Raw genomic sequence first — 19,643 nt, 5'->3', positions numbered from 1 at the left:
AGGCTCATGGGCCAGAGACTGTGATCTGATGAAAGAAAGGTAGACTTGGATGTGGCTCTAACACTATTTAAGGATGCCCCAGGTTCTTCATCTGCAATAATAGGATGTTATTCTGATGTGCCAGTAATAGTTGTAATTGGATGTTACCCTGATTGAGTTATTTGGTAAGGATTAAATAAGACAAGATGTTCCCATGCTCTATAAATTATATATTATAGACATGTAGTCTATAAACTATAGGCTTTTCATAGGAGGAACACACTCCCACATTCAGGGGCTTCACAAAAGAATTCTCTGTTGAAAACGAGAGAAAAGCAGGGACTTAACGCCAAAGGAGGGGACAGTTAATGGCCTGGTAACATGGGTGCGGGGGGGGGGGGGGCCAATAGTCTGATAGTGCAACACCCAGGGACTTCCCTCTTTCCTGACTCTGGGCAATGCAGTCAATCATGCCGCATGTGGGTGATCTGTTATGATTTCTCCCAGTTCCGACAGCACTCGAACCTGAATCCATCACTTTTTCTCAGAAGAGAGCAGCCTTGGGAGGGAGGCTTGCACCCTGCTCCCCAGCCAGAGCTTCCACTTGTCAGATCTGCTCATCTGCAGGTGGTAATAGTCTAATACCGCACAGCAGTTGTCTAGACATTTATGATGCACTGTAGAAGGCATTATTTAATTGGCGTTAATGTAACTGGAGAAAACGATTCAGTGACTGTTCCAGGGACTCCACATTTTAGCATTCACTTCGCCTTTGGAGCAGCGGGTAAGCAAATTCCTCACTTTCCTGCTCAGGCCAGCTGCACAATTACTTTTTTTTGTCGGAGGACTTATTCCATTAGCGAAACCGCAGACCGCAGCTGCACCTTCCCTTTAAAGAATTCAGGAAGTCCCGCCTGCTACGGAAGCCGACGCGGTCCTTTAGAGGAGTCGTTGTACGGACCTGCCAGTTCTTCCTGCTCGCCTACCCTGACCTAGGTAATGCTAAGGTGAGGGCTTGGCTGCGGGGCTGAGGTGGGAGGACAAGTCTTGAGAGTTTGTGCCGAGAGCACTCCGTGGACGTGGGGTGGCGGCAGCGCCAGGCTTCGGGTCGAGCCCAGTCGCCGAGTTCCCGAGAGCCACTGCCTCTCAATCCCAGCCAGTTTCGTTGTTTACGTACGTACGCGCCCCGTTTCCACGGATTTGGGGTCAGGTTAGGGGCTTAGGACAACTGGCATCCTGGTGGGCGTGGCCTCCGGATGGGCGTGCCTGCTGCGAACCCCTTGTGAGGGTTTTTGTTTTCCTTTAATTTTTGATGTTTTTGAAACAGGGTCTCACTATGCAGCTCTGGCTGTCCTGAAACGCACTGTGTAGACCAGTCTGACCTCAAACCTATAGAAATCCACCTGCCTCTACCTCTGAAGTACTGGGATTAAAGGTGTGCACCACCGTGTCAGGACTTTGGAAACTCCTTTTGGAACTGAAGGTGAGAGAATTCAGTCATAGGATAAAGCCAAAGTTATTTTCACAAAATATGGACTCTAGTAGAACCCGTTCCTTCTCAGGTGAATAGGTGTCAATATGAGCTTTTGACTATAAAGTGTAACGATTCAGAAAAAAAAACGTGAAGAAATAAATGGCAGAAATAAGCTCCTGTGAGGCCAGGTGTGGTGCCGGGTGCTTTAGCCTTATCCCTCAGAGGCAGAGGCTGGCAGATCTCTTGTGAATTGGAGACCAGCTTGGTCTACATAGTGAGATCCTGTCTCAAAGAGAAAGAGAGAGAAAAAAATCAGTATCATTAGGTTGAAAAGATGGCTCAATAGGCAAAACAGAGTTAAACAGTTCAGTGCCTGGAACCTAAAGGTGGAAGGAGAGAACTAATTCCACAGGGTTGTCTTTTGACCTCTACAATGGCACCATGGCATGGGTGCCCAGACACATCAAACAGACAGTTAGACACACACACAAGTTCCCTTACTCACTGAGCCATCTCGCTAGCCCTGAATCTTTGCTTAATACTAAATAATGTAAACTGAGTGTAGTCAACACTTTTCAGATACAGTTTTATCATTTTTAGGGCTGCATTGATAAATAGCATTAGTGTGTTTAGCATCACTTCAGAAATTATTGGAAATCCTGTCCTAATCACAAGACATAATTCATTATTTATTGTTGTTGTTGTTGAAATTGTTTTAGGAAACTCAAGTTAGGAACTCAAGTAGCAATTTTAAAAATGAAACATTACAGCTTAGAGATACCCTTCGGTTCATACCGAAGAATGCCAGCAGGAAAATATTAAAAATCATGAGAGCAGAAGACTGTGGGAACCATAAAAAATTGCAGTTGATATTCTGCTGTGGCTTTGAGTTTTTATTGAGGTAATTAGGCAGTTGGCTTGCTGGTACAGTGTTCTCTGACAGCAAAGCAGGCACGGAGTGAGCGTCTTGTGGGTTTTGAGGAGACCAGGCAAGTTCACCTTGGAAGGCTGCAGTGGAGCTGCAAGCTGCAACACAGGAACATGTTGGCAGAAGTACCCCGGGTTCCTCATGTATGTGCTTGTGAATTAATTTCTGGTTCTTGCAGTTTCCTTTCAGCCACCACAGTCAGTTACACAGCCCCTAGTTTAAGGAGCTGGATACTGCTGGGCAGTGGTAGCACACACCTTTATTTAATCCCAGCACTTGGGAGGCAGAGGCAGGCGGATCTCCAAGTTCTAGGCCAGCCTGATCTACAGAGTGAGTTCCAGGACAGCCAGGGCTACACAGAGAAACCCTGTCTTGGAAAAGGGGGTGGGGGGGAGAAGGAAGAAAGAAACTGGATACTAAGACACATTTAAGTTTTATTCTAAGAACATTCATTGCAAACCCTCATCGATGCATCATAAAGAATATGGTGGATCATAAGGACAGTGTGAGTGTCACACGGTCATCAGCCCCTCTTTTAGGCATAAGGACCTGTGTGCCAGCTTTATACTTAAGGTCCCAGGCCCAAGCAGCTCGAGCATTTGCTGATAATAAGACTAGACGCTGCAGAGTGCAGCACAGTCTCACAGAGGTGTACTCCTCAGAAGTGAGAAGCCATAAACCAATACCACAGCCACAGAGATGAAGCATGCTGAGATGCCTTATGATAGAAAGCACGTACGCTCTTGGAACAAACAATGGTGAGGTCAAAACTAGGATAGCGGCTGGCTTAGAGTGGAGGTACAGATTGACTGGGATGAGGCCTGTGGGAATTCTGTGTGAGTAATTGTGTATGTGTCAATAGGAGTTACTAAAAACAATAGAAGACAACTATAAAAACATAAGCAGAGGCTGGAGAGATGGATGGCTCGGAGGTTAAGCAGTGTACAGCTCTCCCAGAGGACCAGATTTGGTCCCTAGCACCCGTATCAGACGGCTTATAAGTACCAGTCATTTCCATTTCAGTAAATCTGACACCTTCTGGCCTCCATGGGCACCCACATACATGTGTGCAGACACACAGGCAGATGCGTACACATAAATAAGGCATAAAATAAATCTTTAAAATACATATAGATAGTACAACCCAAACACACAGTGAGTGGGGATAGACACGTCTCATAGTCTCTCAGTTTATGGCCCAAAATTTAAGTCATTTCAGTTTCTTAATGGATATGTATATCAAACATTAAAATTACTCGATCTCATGTCCCTTTGACATAATTGAGTTGACATTCTGTTGCTCATCATTCTGGGAGAATTACTCAGATTTTCTCAGAGGTCCATGTGCTTCTCTCTGGAGTGTTTCCTCAGTGTGGAGTCAGCTGCTAGCTTTCAAACAGATCCGTGTGGCACAGCATGATTTCCGTAAGGTCAGAGTAGCTAGCTGTCAATCAGAAACAGGCATCTCATACTATAAATGTGTGTGTTTGAAGTAACTGAGAAACGTTGGCTTCTACAGTATTGTGGCTAAGATAGCTGCCTTGGAAGGAAGAAGGAGTCCCGCTTATCCCCAGTTGCCTTCATTCAGCATCTTTATTCGATGCTGGTCTGCTCAGCCTCATATCCACCTCTAGCAGAGGAAACAAAGGAGACTCAACTGAATGTGCCAGCTCAGTGACACATCACAGAAAAGCAGAGAGGGCACTTGTTTGCTGAAAGCATCCCCAAGTGATACTGACAAACCTCTTGTTTCCAAATAACCTTAACTGAGAGTTATGAAAACACCTGTAAGCTGTACTCATTGTCATTTGTGACAGTGAGAACCTTTGAGATTTTTGTTTGACCAAAACTAAATAAGTACATAAGTGTTACAAAAGTCTTCAGAATTTTACATTTGTAAAATCCTTATTTGTAGTTCATTTACACAAGGCTGTGAAACTAATATTATGTATGTATGTACATACATATTAATATGCATGCCCCAGTTTGCTTTCTGTTGATGTGAGAAAACACCATAACCAAAAAGCAGACTGCTTGGAGAGGAAAGGGTTGATTTGACTTGCAGGTCCAAATCAAAGTTCATCATTAAGGGAAGTCAGGGCAGGAACCTGGAGTCAGAAATAGCCTGTCAGCTGCTTTTTCTTACCACCCAGGAAAGGTAGTGCCCACAGTGGGTTGGCCCTTCTACTACACTAATCATTACCCAAGAGAATGCTCCATAGACTTGCCAGTTGACTCTAACTTGTGTGAGGTTGACAGAGAACTAACCAGGATAAGGCCCAAAGCCAGCATGTCCATTCAGTTCAGTCCGATGACACATGGGCACAGGAGGCTGGATTCATTGCCCTGCCATGATCACTGAGCTACTTCTTCTGGGCATCAATTCTTGTTTGCTTTCTTTACATTTCAGCTATGAAAATAACTTGAACAAACCAAAGAGTGGAGAGATGAAGAACTGACTAATACCTATGTTCAGATTCAGTAAATGTCACCATAATCGCACTTTCTAACTTCTATTTCCAGCTGAGCCATTTCAGAAGGAAACATGTCATGATCCTAAATATATCAGGGTTTGCTTCCTGAGAGTTTTATTCTCACATTGAGAAAGTTGATGGCTCTTTTTGCAAGTTCCCAATACCTAATCTGCATTCCTCTTTCCCCAGTGTATCTCTCAGAGGATTTTTCTCAAACACATTACATTTTATAATTTCCCTATCTTTTAATTTAAAAAAAGTCCATCTTCTCTTTTCATTCTCACCAAGCTAGTGTGTTGTCTCAGAGTCTGGGTTTGTGAGATGGCTTCTCTGTGGTGTCCTCTAGGTCATTCCTCTCTGGGTCCAGCCTTGTTCTGGAAGCTTGGGTGAGAGGTGAGCCACTTTGGATTACCTCAGGGCAAGGCCGTTGTGGAAAGCTCTGGGTATTTGTAGCTTTGCATCAGGGTGTCATGTTTTTCCTCTGGTGGCAGTGCCACTCTGACCCTTGGTCATGATGGTGACAGCTAGCTTCCTCCTCAGCCAAGTGCTTTTGCATATTTAATCTGGACGCAGTATGTGGTGACCCCTCTGGCATCAGCCTTGTACCTGAAGGTGTTCGATTATTGACTAAATGAACATTTTTATTGGTGGCAAAAATGCTGGTGGTGGTTGTTGTTGTTATTATCATTATCATTATTATTATTATTATTATCGTTATCATCTCCATGCTAGGAAGGAGAGCTTTTCCTCATCAACACAGATGGGCAGAGTTTTTCCTAAAAAGACAGAATAAGCGCTCAGCTCTTTCTGTTTAATGACCAATTTACCAGTTTTCAATGGAGCTGGGGAGTGATAGTGACAGACAGTGGCAATTAGCGTCCTAATAGATGTTTGCATATTCAGTATGTTGAAGGGAATTACAGCCATTTTCCTTAATGTTTAAATTATATAACTAGCTGGAGGGAGCCCCTTCATGCTGCCAAACTGTAAATGAAGTATCTCTACCAAACAAAACTATAATGCTCTCAGGGAGACCTGGAAACCAGGTATCTGATATAGGAGGGAGTGTCAGTCAGGGATAGAACATGAGACAGAAGAGCAGGCACCATGGAGTTTGCTGGTGGCCTGCTGTCCACTTTGGAACAGATCACCGCTGGTTGTGGCTGGAGGGAGAAACCAGTTTCAGCACGTGCTGTTTGTTCCACTGTTCTCTACAGAAAGATTTTCCAAAATTGTTGCTCTGAGTATTAAACCAAGGGCCTTGCACATGTTAGGCAAATTCACTGACCCAAATCCACAGGGCCCTAATAAGGAACTCTGAATAAATAATAATTATGAATTTGTGGAGTTTTTTTTTTTTCATCTGAGATAGGACTCACTGTGTAGACCAGTCTGTCCTGGAACTCACAGAGATCCCTCCACCCCTGCCTTTCCAGAGTGCTGGGATTAAAGGTGGGGACAAGAAGTACAGTGAGACAGGTGGGCGGTGGTGGCGCACGCCTTTGATCCCAGCACTTGGGAGGCAGAGGCAGGCAGATTTCTGAGTTCAAGGCCAGCCTGGTCTACAGAGTTCCAGGACAGCCAGTGCTACACAGAGAAACCCTGTCTCGGAAAACAACAACAACAACAAAAAAAACCAAAACAAACAAAAGAAGCACAATGAGAAGCGAGAGAAACACTTTTTATTGTTTTATTGTGGTAAGGAAGCATTTTTTATTTGGTTTGGTTTGGTTTGGTTTGGTTTAGTTTTTCAAGACAGGGTTTCTCTGTATAGCCCTGGCTGTCCTCGAACTCATTCTGTAGACCAGGCTGGCTTCAGTCTCAGAAATCTGCCTGCCTCTGCCTCTCAAGTGCTGGGATTAAAGGTGTGAGCCACCACTGCCCGAGGAAGCATTTTTTAAAACATCCAAGTGTCACTAAATTTCTTTTACTTCTTATATTTTACAAGTGCTTATCCCAGTGCATATATATCTGTGCACCGCATGTGTGCAGTCCCCTCAGAGGCTAGAAGAGTATGTCAGATCCTGTGGAACTAGAATTAGAGTTGAACATATGGACACCATGAGGGTGCTGGGAATCTAATCCTTTGGAAGAGCAGAGGACTCTTAACCTCTGAACCATCTCTGCAGCCCCTGAAATGTCATTTCTACTACATCCTTATAAACAACCCCCCACCCCCACCCCAGATGAACTTAGCTTTTGGAGCTGGCACTATAGGATCTAGGAGAAAATAGATGTCATGAATGTGGAAGAAAAAGAGATCAAAGTAGAACGCCAGCTGCTCGGTCTGATCTCCAGCTGCTAGGGATGGTACCCCCCAACTATCCATGTTTCTGTCACCTTCCTGCACATGGATCTGGTGGTCTGGGTGCTGTAAGGCTCCTCAGACTCACCTGTGCCACCCTCAGCAGCATCCCAGCAGACCATCAGCCTCAGTGATTGCATTGTAATAAACCTTCCCCATTACTTTGTCAGGATGGCTGTTCTTCTGACTAGGTTGATGCTACAAACTACAAAGATTGACAATAACTTCATCGGAAGATGTTTCCAAAGACACACTGTGAAGCCAGACCCGGCACAGCTGTCCCTAACTGCACCCACCCCAAAACTGTTGTACCTGATTTCTGCAAAAGATTTTAGTACTGCTGGGAACCTCCAGGGTGAGAAGAAACAGAAAAGAAGGGATGCTTTTTCTAACATGGGACGGAAGATCAGTGAGCGTATTATCCGAGTCCTGGATGAGAAAGGCATGGACCTGGGGATGATGCACAGAGCGGATGTGATCAGACTCATGGACAAGCAGAACTTGAGGTTGGTACAGAGGAACACCAGCTCAGAGCCACCCGAGTACCAGCTCATGACCGGAGTGCAGATCCACCAGGAGCGGCTAAAGCTCCGGGAACAGGAAAAGGCCGAGCCCCAAACTGGTAGGTGCTCCTGTGTTTGCACCTTGAATCCTTTGGAACAGTGGTTCTCAATCTGTAGGTTGTGAACCCTTTGAGGGGCGGGTGACCCTTTCACAGGATGGTGTGCCAGATATTTACATTATGATTCACAACTATAGCAGAATTACAGTTACAAAGTAGCAATGAAATAATTTAAGTTGGGGGGGGTCACCACAACATGAGGAACTGTATTAAAGGGTTGCAGCATTAGGAAGGGTGAAAGCCACTGCTTGTGAACAACCCAGCAGCACTCAACTCTCATGTCTGCCAAGGTGTCTTGGACAGGAGAAACTGGCAACCCCTGTGCATCTTGTTTCAACATCACTCCTGAAGCAGTTCCTCCTCCATCCCTCACTTCCATCCTTCCCCTTTATTTCTGATGTCCCATGTTCATTGTCTCTTCTTTTAAAACTGCGAAGTGGGGGAGAAGGTAAGTAGCCCAGAGTGATGGGAAGTCACCTTAGCCTTGAAGCCAAATACAGTGTTGAGCCTCATGGCTGACGGTGGCAATGGAGTGATAGAGATGTCCAGCAGGTCTAACCCTCTTCCTGTCGCTCTGCTTTTTAAGCATCTTGTGAAATCAGAGCACCTCTTGCCTCTGTTCATGGTCAGTCACCTTCCCAAGCACTTGTCACAGAAGCCACTCAGAGGCCAGGAACTGGGTACTAAGATGGGTACTTTTGGTGGCTCCCAGTTGTGGAAGGCTGCTGCTCCATGGCATTCACAATGTGACAGGAATCGGGACACTAACCTCACGGTACGAGGCCATGTGCTGTGAGGGAAGAAAACCTGTTTTACAACACCACAGGAACGCTGACCAGAAAACAGGCTTTCAAAGGAAACCAACCAGGGAAGATAAGGATGTCAAACCATAGCACAGCCAGAAAACATTGAGCAGACTGGAGAAGCTAGAGACCTTGAAGGGCTAATATCTGGGAGCTTTTGCTTCATTTTGATGGAGACCCCGAGCCAACTGGTGGGAAGCAAGGGGATGCTAAGAACGTTTTTAAATCTAAAGGCCTATAAGAAGGTAATAAACAATTCTTACCTATCACCGGAAGTCAGTTAACTGGCTGTGATCCAGATTTAAAATCTGAATCCCTCCCTGCAGATGCTCCTGTGTGCTCTCATGGACTTTAGCCAGTGCTAATGTGACAGACGTTCAGAAACAGTATGCAGATAAGTTTTTAAAAACAAAAAAAAACAAAAAATGGTGCATTGTTTTCAAGATCTACCCATGTTTATATGACAGTATGGGTAAATTATAATTACCATGGCAACTAATAGGAGTGGATCTAATCTGTAAATCTATCTCTATGGCACAAGCCTCTTCCCAGGTGTTCATTCTTTATGAACCTAGATGGACAAGGCTGCCAGCCACAGCATCAGCCAAGGCTCCTCTGTTTTTCTCGGTAACGTCACACTGTCAGAGTGACAGTGAGGAGACCCTGCTCGTTTTAAAGTCACCCTTATACCATCTGGGGCACTTCTGTGAGTTGCCTACTTGTGCCCCATTCTTTCTCAGATTTATAGCTCTGTCTAACATAGGGTCTGGGGGATGGCTCCATGGGTCCCAGTGCCTGTGCACAAGTGTGAGTTTGAAGCCCCAGAACTAAGGCAGAGCCAGGCTCAGCAGCGGGTGTGGGTGCTGCAAGCCTGGTCCTTTGGGGAGATGTGGAGGGCTGGGGGAGGTTGAAGGCGAAGACCAACACTCAGGGGTTAGCCTGACACCACCCTGCCCCCAAGTCAACTCAGAAGCACACCCACAACCTTAGCAAGTTTTAAGTACTAGTTAGCAAGTTAAAAACAAGCCTTTATGCCTATCTCCCCAATTTAAAAAGAAAACAGCTGATGGTCAGTCCCTGGGGGTGAAAGTGAGCGCAGGGCAGTGGTAGCCTGTCAGACTTCAGATCTTAACATCTGTGGGCAGAAGTCAAGGTTTCAAAGGAGAGTAGGAAACAGACCAATGGATGAGCCCTTAACTTCACTGTTCCCAACCAGGACCAACTGTGACGAAGGAGCTCAATTTTTCATCAAATATTGGACAGCATGATTTGGACACCAAGAGTAAACAGATCCAGCAGTGGATTGAGAAAAAATACCACGTTAAAGTCACAATAAAAAGGAGGAAAGATGCAGAGGAGCCAGAGCATGAGATGGTAAGTGAGTACCTGTGAGGCTGCCCATTTTCTGATGCAAAAATAAAATTGCAGAAAAACTGGAAAGACTACAGGCAAAAAAGTGACAAGTCTACCACATACAACCCTCCCAGCTTCCTAATGTCAAACTACTTAGTGTGTTTTCCATTAAATTTGCCACATGCAAACTGTTCTGGGGGCTAGAGATGGCTCAGTGGTTAGAGCTCTGACCACTCTTACCAAGGACCCAAGATACGTGGCAGCTCACAACAGTCTGTAACTCCAGTTTCAGGGGAATCTGACATATTCTGGACCCTGTGGACCCTGCACATATGTAAGCACAGGCAGAACACCCATACACATTGTCTTTTAAAAAGCAATAGAAAAGCTGTATGTTATTCTAAGAACTGCTGGAGGGCTAACAGTTAAAATAGAAAAGGTAGATGTTCACAGGGCTTGCATACACCTGGAGCGCTTTACTAGTTAGAATCCCTGGAGTTTACATGCCGCTGATGTTTAGACTTAGCTCATTCATCACCATCAAAGGCAGCACTGGTACAGTGGGTTCCAACCTCAGCTGTTTACAACACATACTTGCAGGGCACAGTTCAACAGATCCAGGCTTTTAGGAGTCCGGGTGGGATCTGCCTCCCTCCCTTCAGAACAAGAGAGGCACTTTGCCAAGACCCAAACCCAGTGTTTGATTCTGGGGAAGCTTATGTGTGTAGACCCTCAGTGCTGTGACAGAGTGGAGACTAAGTCCATCAGTGTCAGTTGAGCACAGAGTTCCTGTGTGGATGTCAGTCACACAGGAAAATGCAGGACCAGACCAGCCTGTCACAGCAGCTCTGAGAGTGCTGTCGTGTGCTTGCTCAAATGTCACCATAGCATGAGAAACACCTGGTTCAAATTAATCATGCACTGTTGTCCTTTGTAGGAGAAGATATTTAATCAGATTCTCCAGAGTATGCCTGGAATAGCAACCTTCTCAAGCAGGCCAAAAGCTGTTAGAGGAGGGACTGCCTCCATGTGTGTTTTTCGTCATTTGAGCAAGAAAGAAGAGAAAGCGTACAAAGAATCCCAAGAGAGCCAGAGAAGAGACACTTTGAGCAAAGACGACAGAAACAGCAATGAGTCGGATGTTTTGTGTCAGTGATTTTAATAAAAAGAAGTGCAGGCTTCTCCAGAAGCTCTGAAGTCTTCCGGCCTAGCAGACAGTGAGTAAAGCAGCTGGCAGGACCAACTTGTCCTCTGGGCTGCTGCTGGACTCCATGCTGTTGTTAGGCAAGTTGTCTGGCTCTTGTTTCCTCTTAGGAGGGACGTACCCACTGAGGCGCGAGGCCAAGCTGCGTCTCTCCCGAGGTGGTCTTACCTTTGGGAGTAAGGGAAACAGACAACTTCGTTCCCCATCAGAATTACCTGTTTCACAATGGGTATCCACTTCAACATATCAGCCTGATGGGAGTCACACCCTCAACAGGCACAGACACACAGGATGGTGGGGTGGGAGTGGATGGACAGATGCCAAGCAGGCCTTACAGCTGAGTGCTGACCCAAGCAGCTGCCACTTACTTTGAACTTCATCCTCTTCTTGTCAGGGTCGTGTACGACACTGTGCCTCATGAGACTTTGCTGCAGTGCAAGGGAAAGGAAGCTTGATTTGGGCCTGGAGGGGTGGCTCCCAACCACCCATACTTGTTCCAGTAAAAACTCTTGGTGTCAAATGCAGTGTCACAGTGTGCAGTAATAAACTACCAGCTGCCTTTCTGTTGTGTAGTGAATCTGACCTTCACCCAACTCCCTGATCAGAGCCAACTCCCTAGCAGAGTGACTATCAATCTGCTGACACGCTTGGAATTTACTCCATCCCAATCCACTGACTCTTTCCCGAGAAGGAAAAGCCTGCTATGCTTGCTCGTCCAAGCTTATGCTTGCTTAACTGAAATCTCCCTCAGCTGCGTTCCTAAACACCAGGGGGAAATCTGGCCACCGCCCTGCTAGCTATAATGACAGTGGTGACCATGGCACCTTTGGTGTGGCTACTCTGGGTTATGTTCAGTGACTTTGTAATCTATAGTAAGAGCTCTCTAGACACCAGCTAGGCTTAGGCAAACTGTTCAGTTCCTCACTAGGAACAATGTTTCCACCTGACTCTGAATCATGCCAAGGTTCCAGAGTCTAGAGGCTGCCCATTTGTGCTACCTACCTCCTCTCCCAGGCCCTAGGTGATGGTCAGAAGCCCTAATCACCTTAGAACATCAGCTAAGCAGAAATACAGGCCCCAAGCTCTCCCACTCAGCATGGCTATTCAACCTGCTAGTCGTGACTCCTCTGGGGTTATATACCAGATATCCTGAATATATTTACAACCCATACCAGTAGCAAAATTATAGTTCTGAAGTAGCAACTACATAAGTTTATGGTTGGGGTCCCCACAACATGACGAACGTTATTGGGTCCCAGTATTAGCAAGGTTGAGAACCACTGCCCTAGAGTGCTTGTTAAAATAGGCCTGTTTAGCCTCTCAACCCCAGGGCTTTTGGCCCAGTCTAGTCAGAGTGGGAACCTGGGGTTCTACATTTCTGATAAGTTCTCCATTCTCACTGGGAACTGGTCTTGTCAACCTGGAGGATCTGCAGGCTGGACATGAACACACCAGCCTGGAGTGGGAGACACTCACTTTCATTGCAAACGTCTTGCCACAGCCGGCGTGCTCACACACAAATGGGCGCTTTTCCTCATGGAAGGAGAGAATGTGGCTCTGCAGGTTGAACACAGTTGTGTAGGTTCTTCCACAGCCTTCTCTCGGACAGCGGTACACATCCCTTTCTGGGGCATGAGTCTTCATGTGCTGCTTAAGGTAATCTTTGCGCTTGAACGTCTTCTGACATACTGTACAGGTTACTTCCTCTGGTAGGAGAGACACACATTTAACCAACATCTCTGTCTGTTACCCAAACACATGAGTAACATGTCTAGTCCTGTGACTACACACAAACCAGGGACTTCCCTGGACACTTCAGCTTGTCTCACTGCTATGCTGGCTTCAAATCCCTCAAGTTCACTCATGGCTCCCAACTTCCTGAGTCCTCACCTGCCAAGGAGCAGGCATCCTCGGCATGGTGACTAGGCATGAGACATTATGCCCTCATGGCATCCGCCTTTGTCCTCTGACACAGCAGCATCTGACAAGTCCTGCGGGGCCTCACAAAAGCCCAGGCATAGCAGCACTGGCTCCGAGGCCCGCAGGACTCCCTTGCCTGTCGCAGCCCTGGAAGCTAGAACCTCCTTCCTTTACAATACAAATGTGTATCTCACTCTCTCAAAGTCCACCATCAGCTCCCCAGAGCCGATGCTCTTCCACAGCTCCTGTCTACCTCACCTTTATGGGCTTCTCTCATGTGTTTCAGAAGCTCTGTCCATGTTTTTCCCAAAAAGGAACATCCCTTTTGACATAGATAACCTGTTCAAAGACAAAACAAAAGTTATCCTCTGCCTGTTCTGAAAGCCCAGGGAAATCCCTGATGACAGCCAAGAAAGCACGTGCCATGTGCTCCACCTCTCTGAAGCATGCCGTTCTGCTGGGTGCAATGGAGTGGGTTCCAGTGACCCTGCTCTGAAAGCTCCTACCATCCAGACTTTTGCACACTTGAGTGGCACACAACCAGGTGGCCAACACTCAACAGAACAGGTTCTTGCTTGTCACACAGCTCTGCCTACTCAATGTGACCACAGAACAGATCCAGCCCACCCTGCTGGCGGCGTGCTCCTCGCTGCAAGCACAGTCCCTGTAGTCCCTGTCTACGTACCCTCGTGAACCTTCCCATGCCGTTTCAGCCTGCTGGGGGAGGCAAAGTGCTTCCCACATCCCTCGTGGGTACACCTGGGAAAGTAGCAGGCAAAGCATTAGCCAGGCCCTTTCCATGGAGAATTCTGAGAGCCTGCCTCTCCCACAACAAACTTGTCACCCAAAACAAAGATTAAGCACAGTCCTAAATAAGAACACAAGTGACTGCCAGCTTTGGAGCAAAACAAGCCATTCTGAGAAAAAGTCATATCTTTTGTTTGTGTTATCAAACTAAAAGTTCTACAAATTCTGGAAATATCCTGTCTGGTGGCTACAGAAGTGACTTCAAGAGGCTGTCTGACTTAGTTTGCACTGGACCAGACACAGAGCTGTTGTCTGAAGTCTGCCCAATATGCTGCATACAGTCAGATGAAAATACAACACAGGGGCTGGGGACCAGCATCAGAAACACACGAGGAATGTACAGCAGTTGGTGCAGAGCCCCAGGCACTGAACCCCAGACAAGCCACTGGCCTGCGGGTGAACACTGTCACTGCAGTTCTACCAGCAAAAAGGGCAGCCTATGGGACCCAGGGGCAAGGCCCCATGAGCCCAACTGTGCAGGGAGACACTGCCCAGCAGGCAGGCTCCCCGGCACCCCTGCTCAGAACAGGCAGGGCCCTGCTACTTCTGTTCTACAGTAAGAAAAAAATAAGTCCTCATGACGGCGTGCCATAAAACCGAACAGGTAGTTCCTTACTTCCCTTCAAGCTTAACCACAAGGCTCTTACAAGCTGATTCCCACACATGCAAAATGGTTTTCAGAGAAACAGAATAGAACTTTTCAAGTTCCCATGGGCACACACAAGCGCCTCCCTCAGGATCCTGATCTTTGTGTTCCACTTTGAATTCTAGAGCGTTGGCAAAGCACCGACCTGAAGAGCGGCTCACTGGTGTGCTGGCACTGATGGGTTCTCAGCTGCTGGTGCTTCTTAAAGGCCTTCTTACAACCTTCAAAATTGCACTGTTAAAAAAAATAAATGCACGGTTTAGTACAGGCAGAGGATCAAGAGTTGCTAAAGTCCTTTCAAGGGTGGGAGAGATGGCTCAGTGGTTAGGAACACTTGCTACTCTTGTGCAGGACCCAGGTTTGGATTACAACACCCCCACAGGTGGCTCACAACCATCTCTAACTCCAGTTCCACAGAACCTTGACACCCTCTTCTGACCTCCACAAGCACCAAGCATGCATATGGTATACAGACACGTATGCAGGCAAATCACTTGCACATAAAACATAAAACCTCTTTTAATTAAACAATAAAGTCTCTCTGGATCTAACTGTCTCAGGAAATATAAATTTCACCCACTCAGTCTCCGTGAAAGTGCTTCATCTCAAGAAGCTCAAAGAGCAGCAACATTCAGAAAAGCAAATGTGCTTGTGCTGGGGTGGTCGCCAACCAGTAACGTGAATGTGAAAAGGACAACTTGAACAATGCGGACGGCCAATGCCAGACTTTACATATCCAGCAAGATAAAAGCGGGTTCACAAAATAAAATCTGATTACATTCGCTTTGGTGGCAAATGTAAAAATAGTAAGTTGGAATATATAAAGCCACACTCACTACATATTGTCTTTGTGGGTTTCCATGTTTGCGTTCAATGTGTTTCTTCAAGTTTGACTTTGTGTTGAATTTCTGATTACAGCCATCATCTGCACAACTGCAAGAGATTGCATGAACCAAAACATAAGACACTATGGCAAGAGACACACTACGGGGCTAGAGAGACGTCCAATGGTTGGCGGCACTGGCTGCTCTTGGAAAGAACCCAGGCTAAGTTCATGGCACCTACATGGTGCCCTGTAACCATCTTTAACTCCAGTTCCAGGGGATCAGATGCCCTCTTCTGGTCTCCACAAGTACCAGGCACACACAACACACATAAACATTCATATATTGGAGGTGGGGAGGGGATGACAACACTGAAAATGACAATCCCAAGCATCAAACCATGTCACTCAGGCCTTGGCTTGGATAGGCTCTGCAACAGGATCCTTTGCACTTCCACACTGGGCCAGCCAGCCACCCTCGGACATTGGCAAAGGAAGGAAACACTGGCCTCAGAGGCCTCAATGCTGCTCAAACTCCAGAAGTGCTCAGGTTCAACTACTTTAACTTAGAATCCAATAACCTTCCTTTTGTGAGAAATGCCATCATAAACTGCTCCAGTTCGGTCACCACAGGTAAAACATAGACTTGGCACAGAACCATGAGCCACGTGTCCCCTCTGGGATGTCATTTGACCACTCCAGTTCATTCTGCTTGTGTTGGAATCTTGGCCTTGAAGGAGTTATGCCTCTTGTGAGGACTTTAGGGCCCTGAGCAATGAACCAGGCCTCTCTTACCTCACTGTACGAGAAGACTCTCCTTACACACTGTGCACCTTGGCAAAGGAGGCCTGAAGATGAGAATGCACCATGGGAAGATAGAGTACAGAGGCTAGACTACATGGGAGGGCTATAGCCCTCTCCCTGCCCTCGCAAACACAGGTGGCCTCATGGCTAAGGCCAACTCTCATGGTGCCTAAAATGTCAAAATGGGCAACATGTCTCTTGCCCTCCTTGAAACAGCAGGATCTCAAACAGGGTTGAAGCCCTAAGATGAGATTGGGATCCAAGACAAATTTGGAGCCCTGGTCCCTAAGGAGCCTGGAGTACCCCACACCTGTCAACTCTATTTTTGAACTGCAGTCAGGACAACAAAGAACTCAATGTGTAAGCCCCTAACACAGGCATTTAAACACAAGCACAGGGCAGGAGGACAGGGTCACAAGTTCTGGCAGGAACCAAATGGCAGGGGCAGGGGCAAGAAGTGCTGCTGTCAAGCCCAGATGCACCAGTTTCATGTCTGGAAGCCAATCATACAGGGGAAGATAAAAAGAGAACAGCAGAGGCCATTCCATGACACAGTAAGGGACATGGATTTCATATAATCTGAGCACAAAACTACCACTGTCATACAGTCAACTGCTCGCTCATGACAGAAGAGGAGCCAGTCTGAGCACCAGACAACACTTCTGAGGATCAGACTCAGGTTGTCAAGCATGGTGGCAAGTACTTTCACCCCCTAAGCCATTTCACCAGCCCACCCTCCATTCTTCAGCCTAAGAATCGGCAGTCATCCTGCCAGGGCTACATGCCAACCATAACCTACTCCAGTGGCCTGGTCAGCCCCCTACTCACACAAACGGCTTCTCTCCGGTGTGAATCAGGACATGTCGGCTCAGATGGTAGTCTCTGATGAAGGCCTTGCCACAGCCCTCATAGTCGCAAACAAATGGCCTCTAGCAGAAAGAAATGGGGGAGGAAAAAGGTTTTACGCTTTTTTAATTGTTTCTGTTGAGGGTGGGGCATGCGTGCACCACCGAGTACATGTTAAGGTCAGGGGACTACTTCCCCGAGTGAGTTTCTTCCTTCTCCCTGTGGGTTCCAGGAATCCAATTAAAGTCCCCAGGTCTGGCTGCAAGTACCCCTCTCACCGAACCATCTCCTCAGCTCTGTGTTGTTAAAAGTCTGACTTGTGGCAGGCATCACCTCAGACTTCCCTCCAGGAACGTGTCCACTCAGGAAGGTGCCCGCCACACGCGGGCATGACTTAATTCTGCTGCACCAAACTCCACACCCAAGACACCCCATCTTTCACAAGTCACCGTCACACAGACTGCTGTTCTATGGCTGGCTGGCATCTGATGGGCAGGTTAGCCTGCTCCTCTGGGGTGCAGGCTTCCCTAGCAAACCCCTTTTCAAGATGGCTTTGAGCCCAGATAGCCTGTGTGCCAAGCTCTCTGCCTCAGCATCATTTTACACCAAAGAGGCAGAGGAAGGAGCAGGTTATGTCTCACTGCAGGTGACCTGTGTCTGTACTAAGAGATATCAGACACAGAGACAGGAAAATGTGTCACAGCCTGAAAAAGCTCACAAGTGCAAAGGCAAACGAAGGAAACAGCCCCCAGCCCCAAACCGCAATCTTCAAGTGGGACCCTGGAGGCTGGGGAGGGGATGCTGTCATGAATCCACAGTAAAGCTATATATCATATCCTAACATCCACTTGGGTATTTCCTAACTATGGAAATAATCTGAAATCCAGGAAGCTGGCATCAAGACTTCAATCACAGTACTAGACAGCCAGTGGACAAGAAGACACAAGTGAGCCGCACTGCTCAGCACAGTGTCGAAGAACCTTGTTCAGGTCCAGTCCCAGAGTAGGACAGGTACTAGTCAAATTACTGTCAAGTTTGGAACAATAAACACAACTTCAAAGCCATGTGTTTAATAGCACTTTGAAGGCAGAGGCAGGTGGATCTCTGAGTTCGAGGCCAGTCAGGTCTACAAAGAGAGTTCTAGGACAGCCAGGGCTATACAGAGAAACCCTGCCTCAAAAACAAAAACAAACAAAACAAAACAAAACAAAAACCCGATGATGATGATGATGATAATAATCCACAATTTGAAGTGTCCAACTAATGTGCAGCGTTCTGGTCGAGAAAGCAAATTCTGACTCGGACACAGGGACAAAGAAAGGCCAAAATGAATGGTCTAGGAGAAACGGGGGTAAAAATCACAAAGGATGTTATGAGGGATGGCAGTGGGTTGGTAAGTCTACCATAAGAAAGACCAGGGTGCACCAAAAAAAAAAAAAAAAAAAAAAAAAAGACGAGCCGGGAAAAAGAACCAAATTGGAAGGCTTTTCCTGACCACCCTTACCCACAAGACCTGGTACCTGACCAAAGCCCGCCTGCGATTAAAACGGTGCACACTTGTTGCTTGCAAGAAACCCTAACGTCCTAGACCTCAGTCTAGCCTGCCCGGGCCAAGCCTAGGCCGCAGCCCCTGCGCCGGGCTCCGCCATGCACCCCCGCGGCCAGGTTACCTCCCCGGTGTGCTTGCACAGGTGCGCGTCTAGCTTCCAGGCTTTGTTGTAACTGGCTCTGCACTCCGGGAAGGAGCAGATGAACCTGCTGGGGAGCGCGGGCCGCGGCGGGGCGGGGCCCTCGCAGGCTCCGACGAACGCGTCCGCGATGGTCAGGGACGACACTGCCTCCGCGACTGAGACCCGCGGCTCCAGGGCGACACGACTACCCCCGGGCGGAGGCACTGCAGCCTCGTGCCGCCCCGGGAACGCCGGATTCAAACTACCGGCGCCCAGAGGCTCCAAACTTCCGGGAACGCGGCCTGCAAAGGTTCCAGGGCCCGCCCCTTAAGCCCCACGCGCCAGGACTGCGCATGCTCCCAGAGGCTCGGCTGGGGAGCCTGACTGCCCATGCGCATCGAGGGCTCTTCCACCGAGAGAGGCTGCCTGGCTCTGCACTCGGGGTTCGCGGCTTAGGGGAACCGGAATCGCTGCCTTAACGTCCCAAAATATCTACCTGACATGACTTAAGGCGGCCTGCTCTCCACATTCCAGTTTTGCCCTCTGCATCCTGCCACCAGCTTCAGGACATGGTGGATCCCAAGCTTGTCTGCTCCTTCGAGTCACGTGGAATTTTTTTCAAAATTCCAAAGCCCAGAACTTACCCAGGATCAGTTAAACCTTAATTTCTGACAGCAATTGTGCTGGTGTTTTGTCAACTTTCTTTTTGTATCACTGAGTCCTCTAGTGGTTGGGGCTGGTTTTTGTGGGATTCCCTCTTTCCCTCATCTTACCTCCGTAATAGCAGAGACTGGAAAATACTCTATTATAATCCTTCCTAACAAAGTACTGTGCATCTATGAAGGGCTGAATCGATCTTTCTGTTAGTTGGATGAAGAAATCTTTTCTTTTCTTTTATTATATGTAAGTACGCTGTAACTGTCTTCAGACACACTAGAAGAGGGCATCAGATCTTGTTACGGGTAGTTGTGAGCCACCATGTGGT

General features: G+C 47.3%; 2 protein-coding genes across 4 annotated transcripts; one reads left to right on the top strand and one right to left on the bottom strand.

Annotated features, from left to right (window-relative positions):
* The first annotated feature begins 860 nt into the window (after nucleotides 1-860).
* On the top strand, nucleotides 861-11,704 carry Mtif3 (mitochondrial translational initiation factor 3). 3 transcript variants are annotated; one of them, XM_031338755.1, is made up of 4 exons: nucleotides 861-975; nucleotides 7,331-7,782; nucleotides 9,802-9,959; nucleotides 10,876-11,704. In XM_031338755.1, exons 2-4 carry the CDS (start codon nucleotides 7,332-7,334, stop codon nucleotides 11,092-11,094), a joined length of 828 nt encoding a protein of 275 aa, XP_031194615.1. In that variant the 5' UTR covers nucleotides 861-975; nucleotide 7,331; the 3' UTR covers nucleotides 11,095-11,704. The 3 variants fall into 3 exon arrangements, with proteins under 3 accessions (XP_031194615.1, XP_031194614.1, XP_031194616.1); XM_031338754.1 differs by having other exon boundaries at nucleotides 890-986; XM_031338756.1 differs by lacking the exon at nucleotides 861-975 and adding an exon at nucleotides 1,019-1,462.
* Nucleotides 11,078-19,161, bottom strand: Gtf3a (general transcription factor IIIA). Its single transcript, XM_031391201.1, has 10 exons — nucleotides 19,155-19,161; nucleotides 18,659-18,984; nucleotides 16,971-17,071; nucleotides 15,352-15,448; nucleotides 14,661-14,749; nucleotides 13,748-13,821; nucleotides 13,321-13,401; nucleotides 12,619-12,848; nucleotides 11,511-11,570; nucleotides 11,078-11,310 (listed from the first exon to the last, which is right to left on the bottom strand). The coding sequence occupies exons 1-10, from the start codon at nucleotides 19,159-19,161 to the stop codon at nucleotides 11,146-11,148; spliced, it is 1,230 nt and encodes a 409-aa protein (XP_031247061.1). The 3' UTR covers nucleotides 11,078-11,145.
* Between the last annotated feature and the right edge of the window lie 482 nt (nucleotides 19,162-19,643).

The sequence above is a fragment of the Mastomys coucha genome, unplaced genomic scaffold (genome assembly GCF_008632895.1).
Source record: "Mastomys coucha isolate ucsf_1 unplaced genomic scaffold, UCSF_Mcou_1 pScaffold22, whole genome shotgun sequence".
NCBI classification, from domain to species: domain Eukaryota; kingdom Metazoa; phylum Chordata; class Mammalia; order Rodentia; family Muridae; genus Mastomys; species Mastomys coucha.
Note: the sequence above shows the minus strand (reverse complement) of the source record. Positions and strands in the feature narration are given on the sequence as shown.

Excerpts from the sequence above, each read along its gene's own strand:
- Gtf3a (XM_031391201.1), bottom strand. Across the intron at positions 13,402-13,747 it reads GCATGGGAAGGTTCACGAGG|GTTATCTATGTCAAAAGGGA; the intron begins GTACGTAGACAG and ends GTCTTTGAACAG. Across the intron at positions 11,571-12,618 it reads GCAAGACGTTTGCAATGAAA|CAAAGTCTCATGAGGCACAG; the intron begins GTGAGTGTCTCC and ends CTTGCACTGCAG.
- Mtif3 (XM_031338754.1), top strand. Across the intron at positions 7,783-9,801 it reads AAAGGCCGAGCCCCAAACTG|GACCAACTGTGACGAAGGAG; the intron begins GTAGGTGCTCCT and ends GTTCCCAACCAG. Across the intron at positions 9,960-10,875 it reads AGGAGCCAGAGCATGAGATG|GAGAAGATATTTAATCAGAT; the intron begins GTAAGTGAGTAC and ends TGTCCTTTGTAG.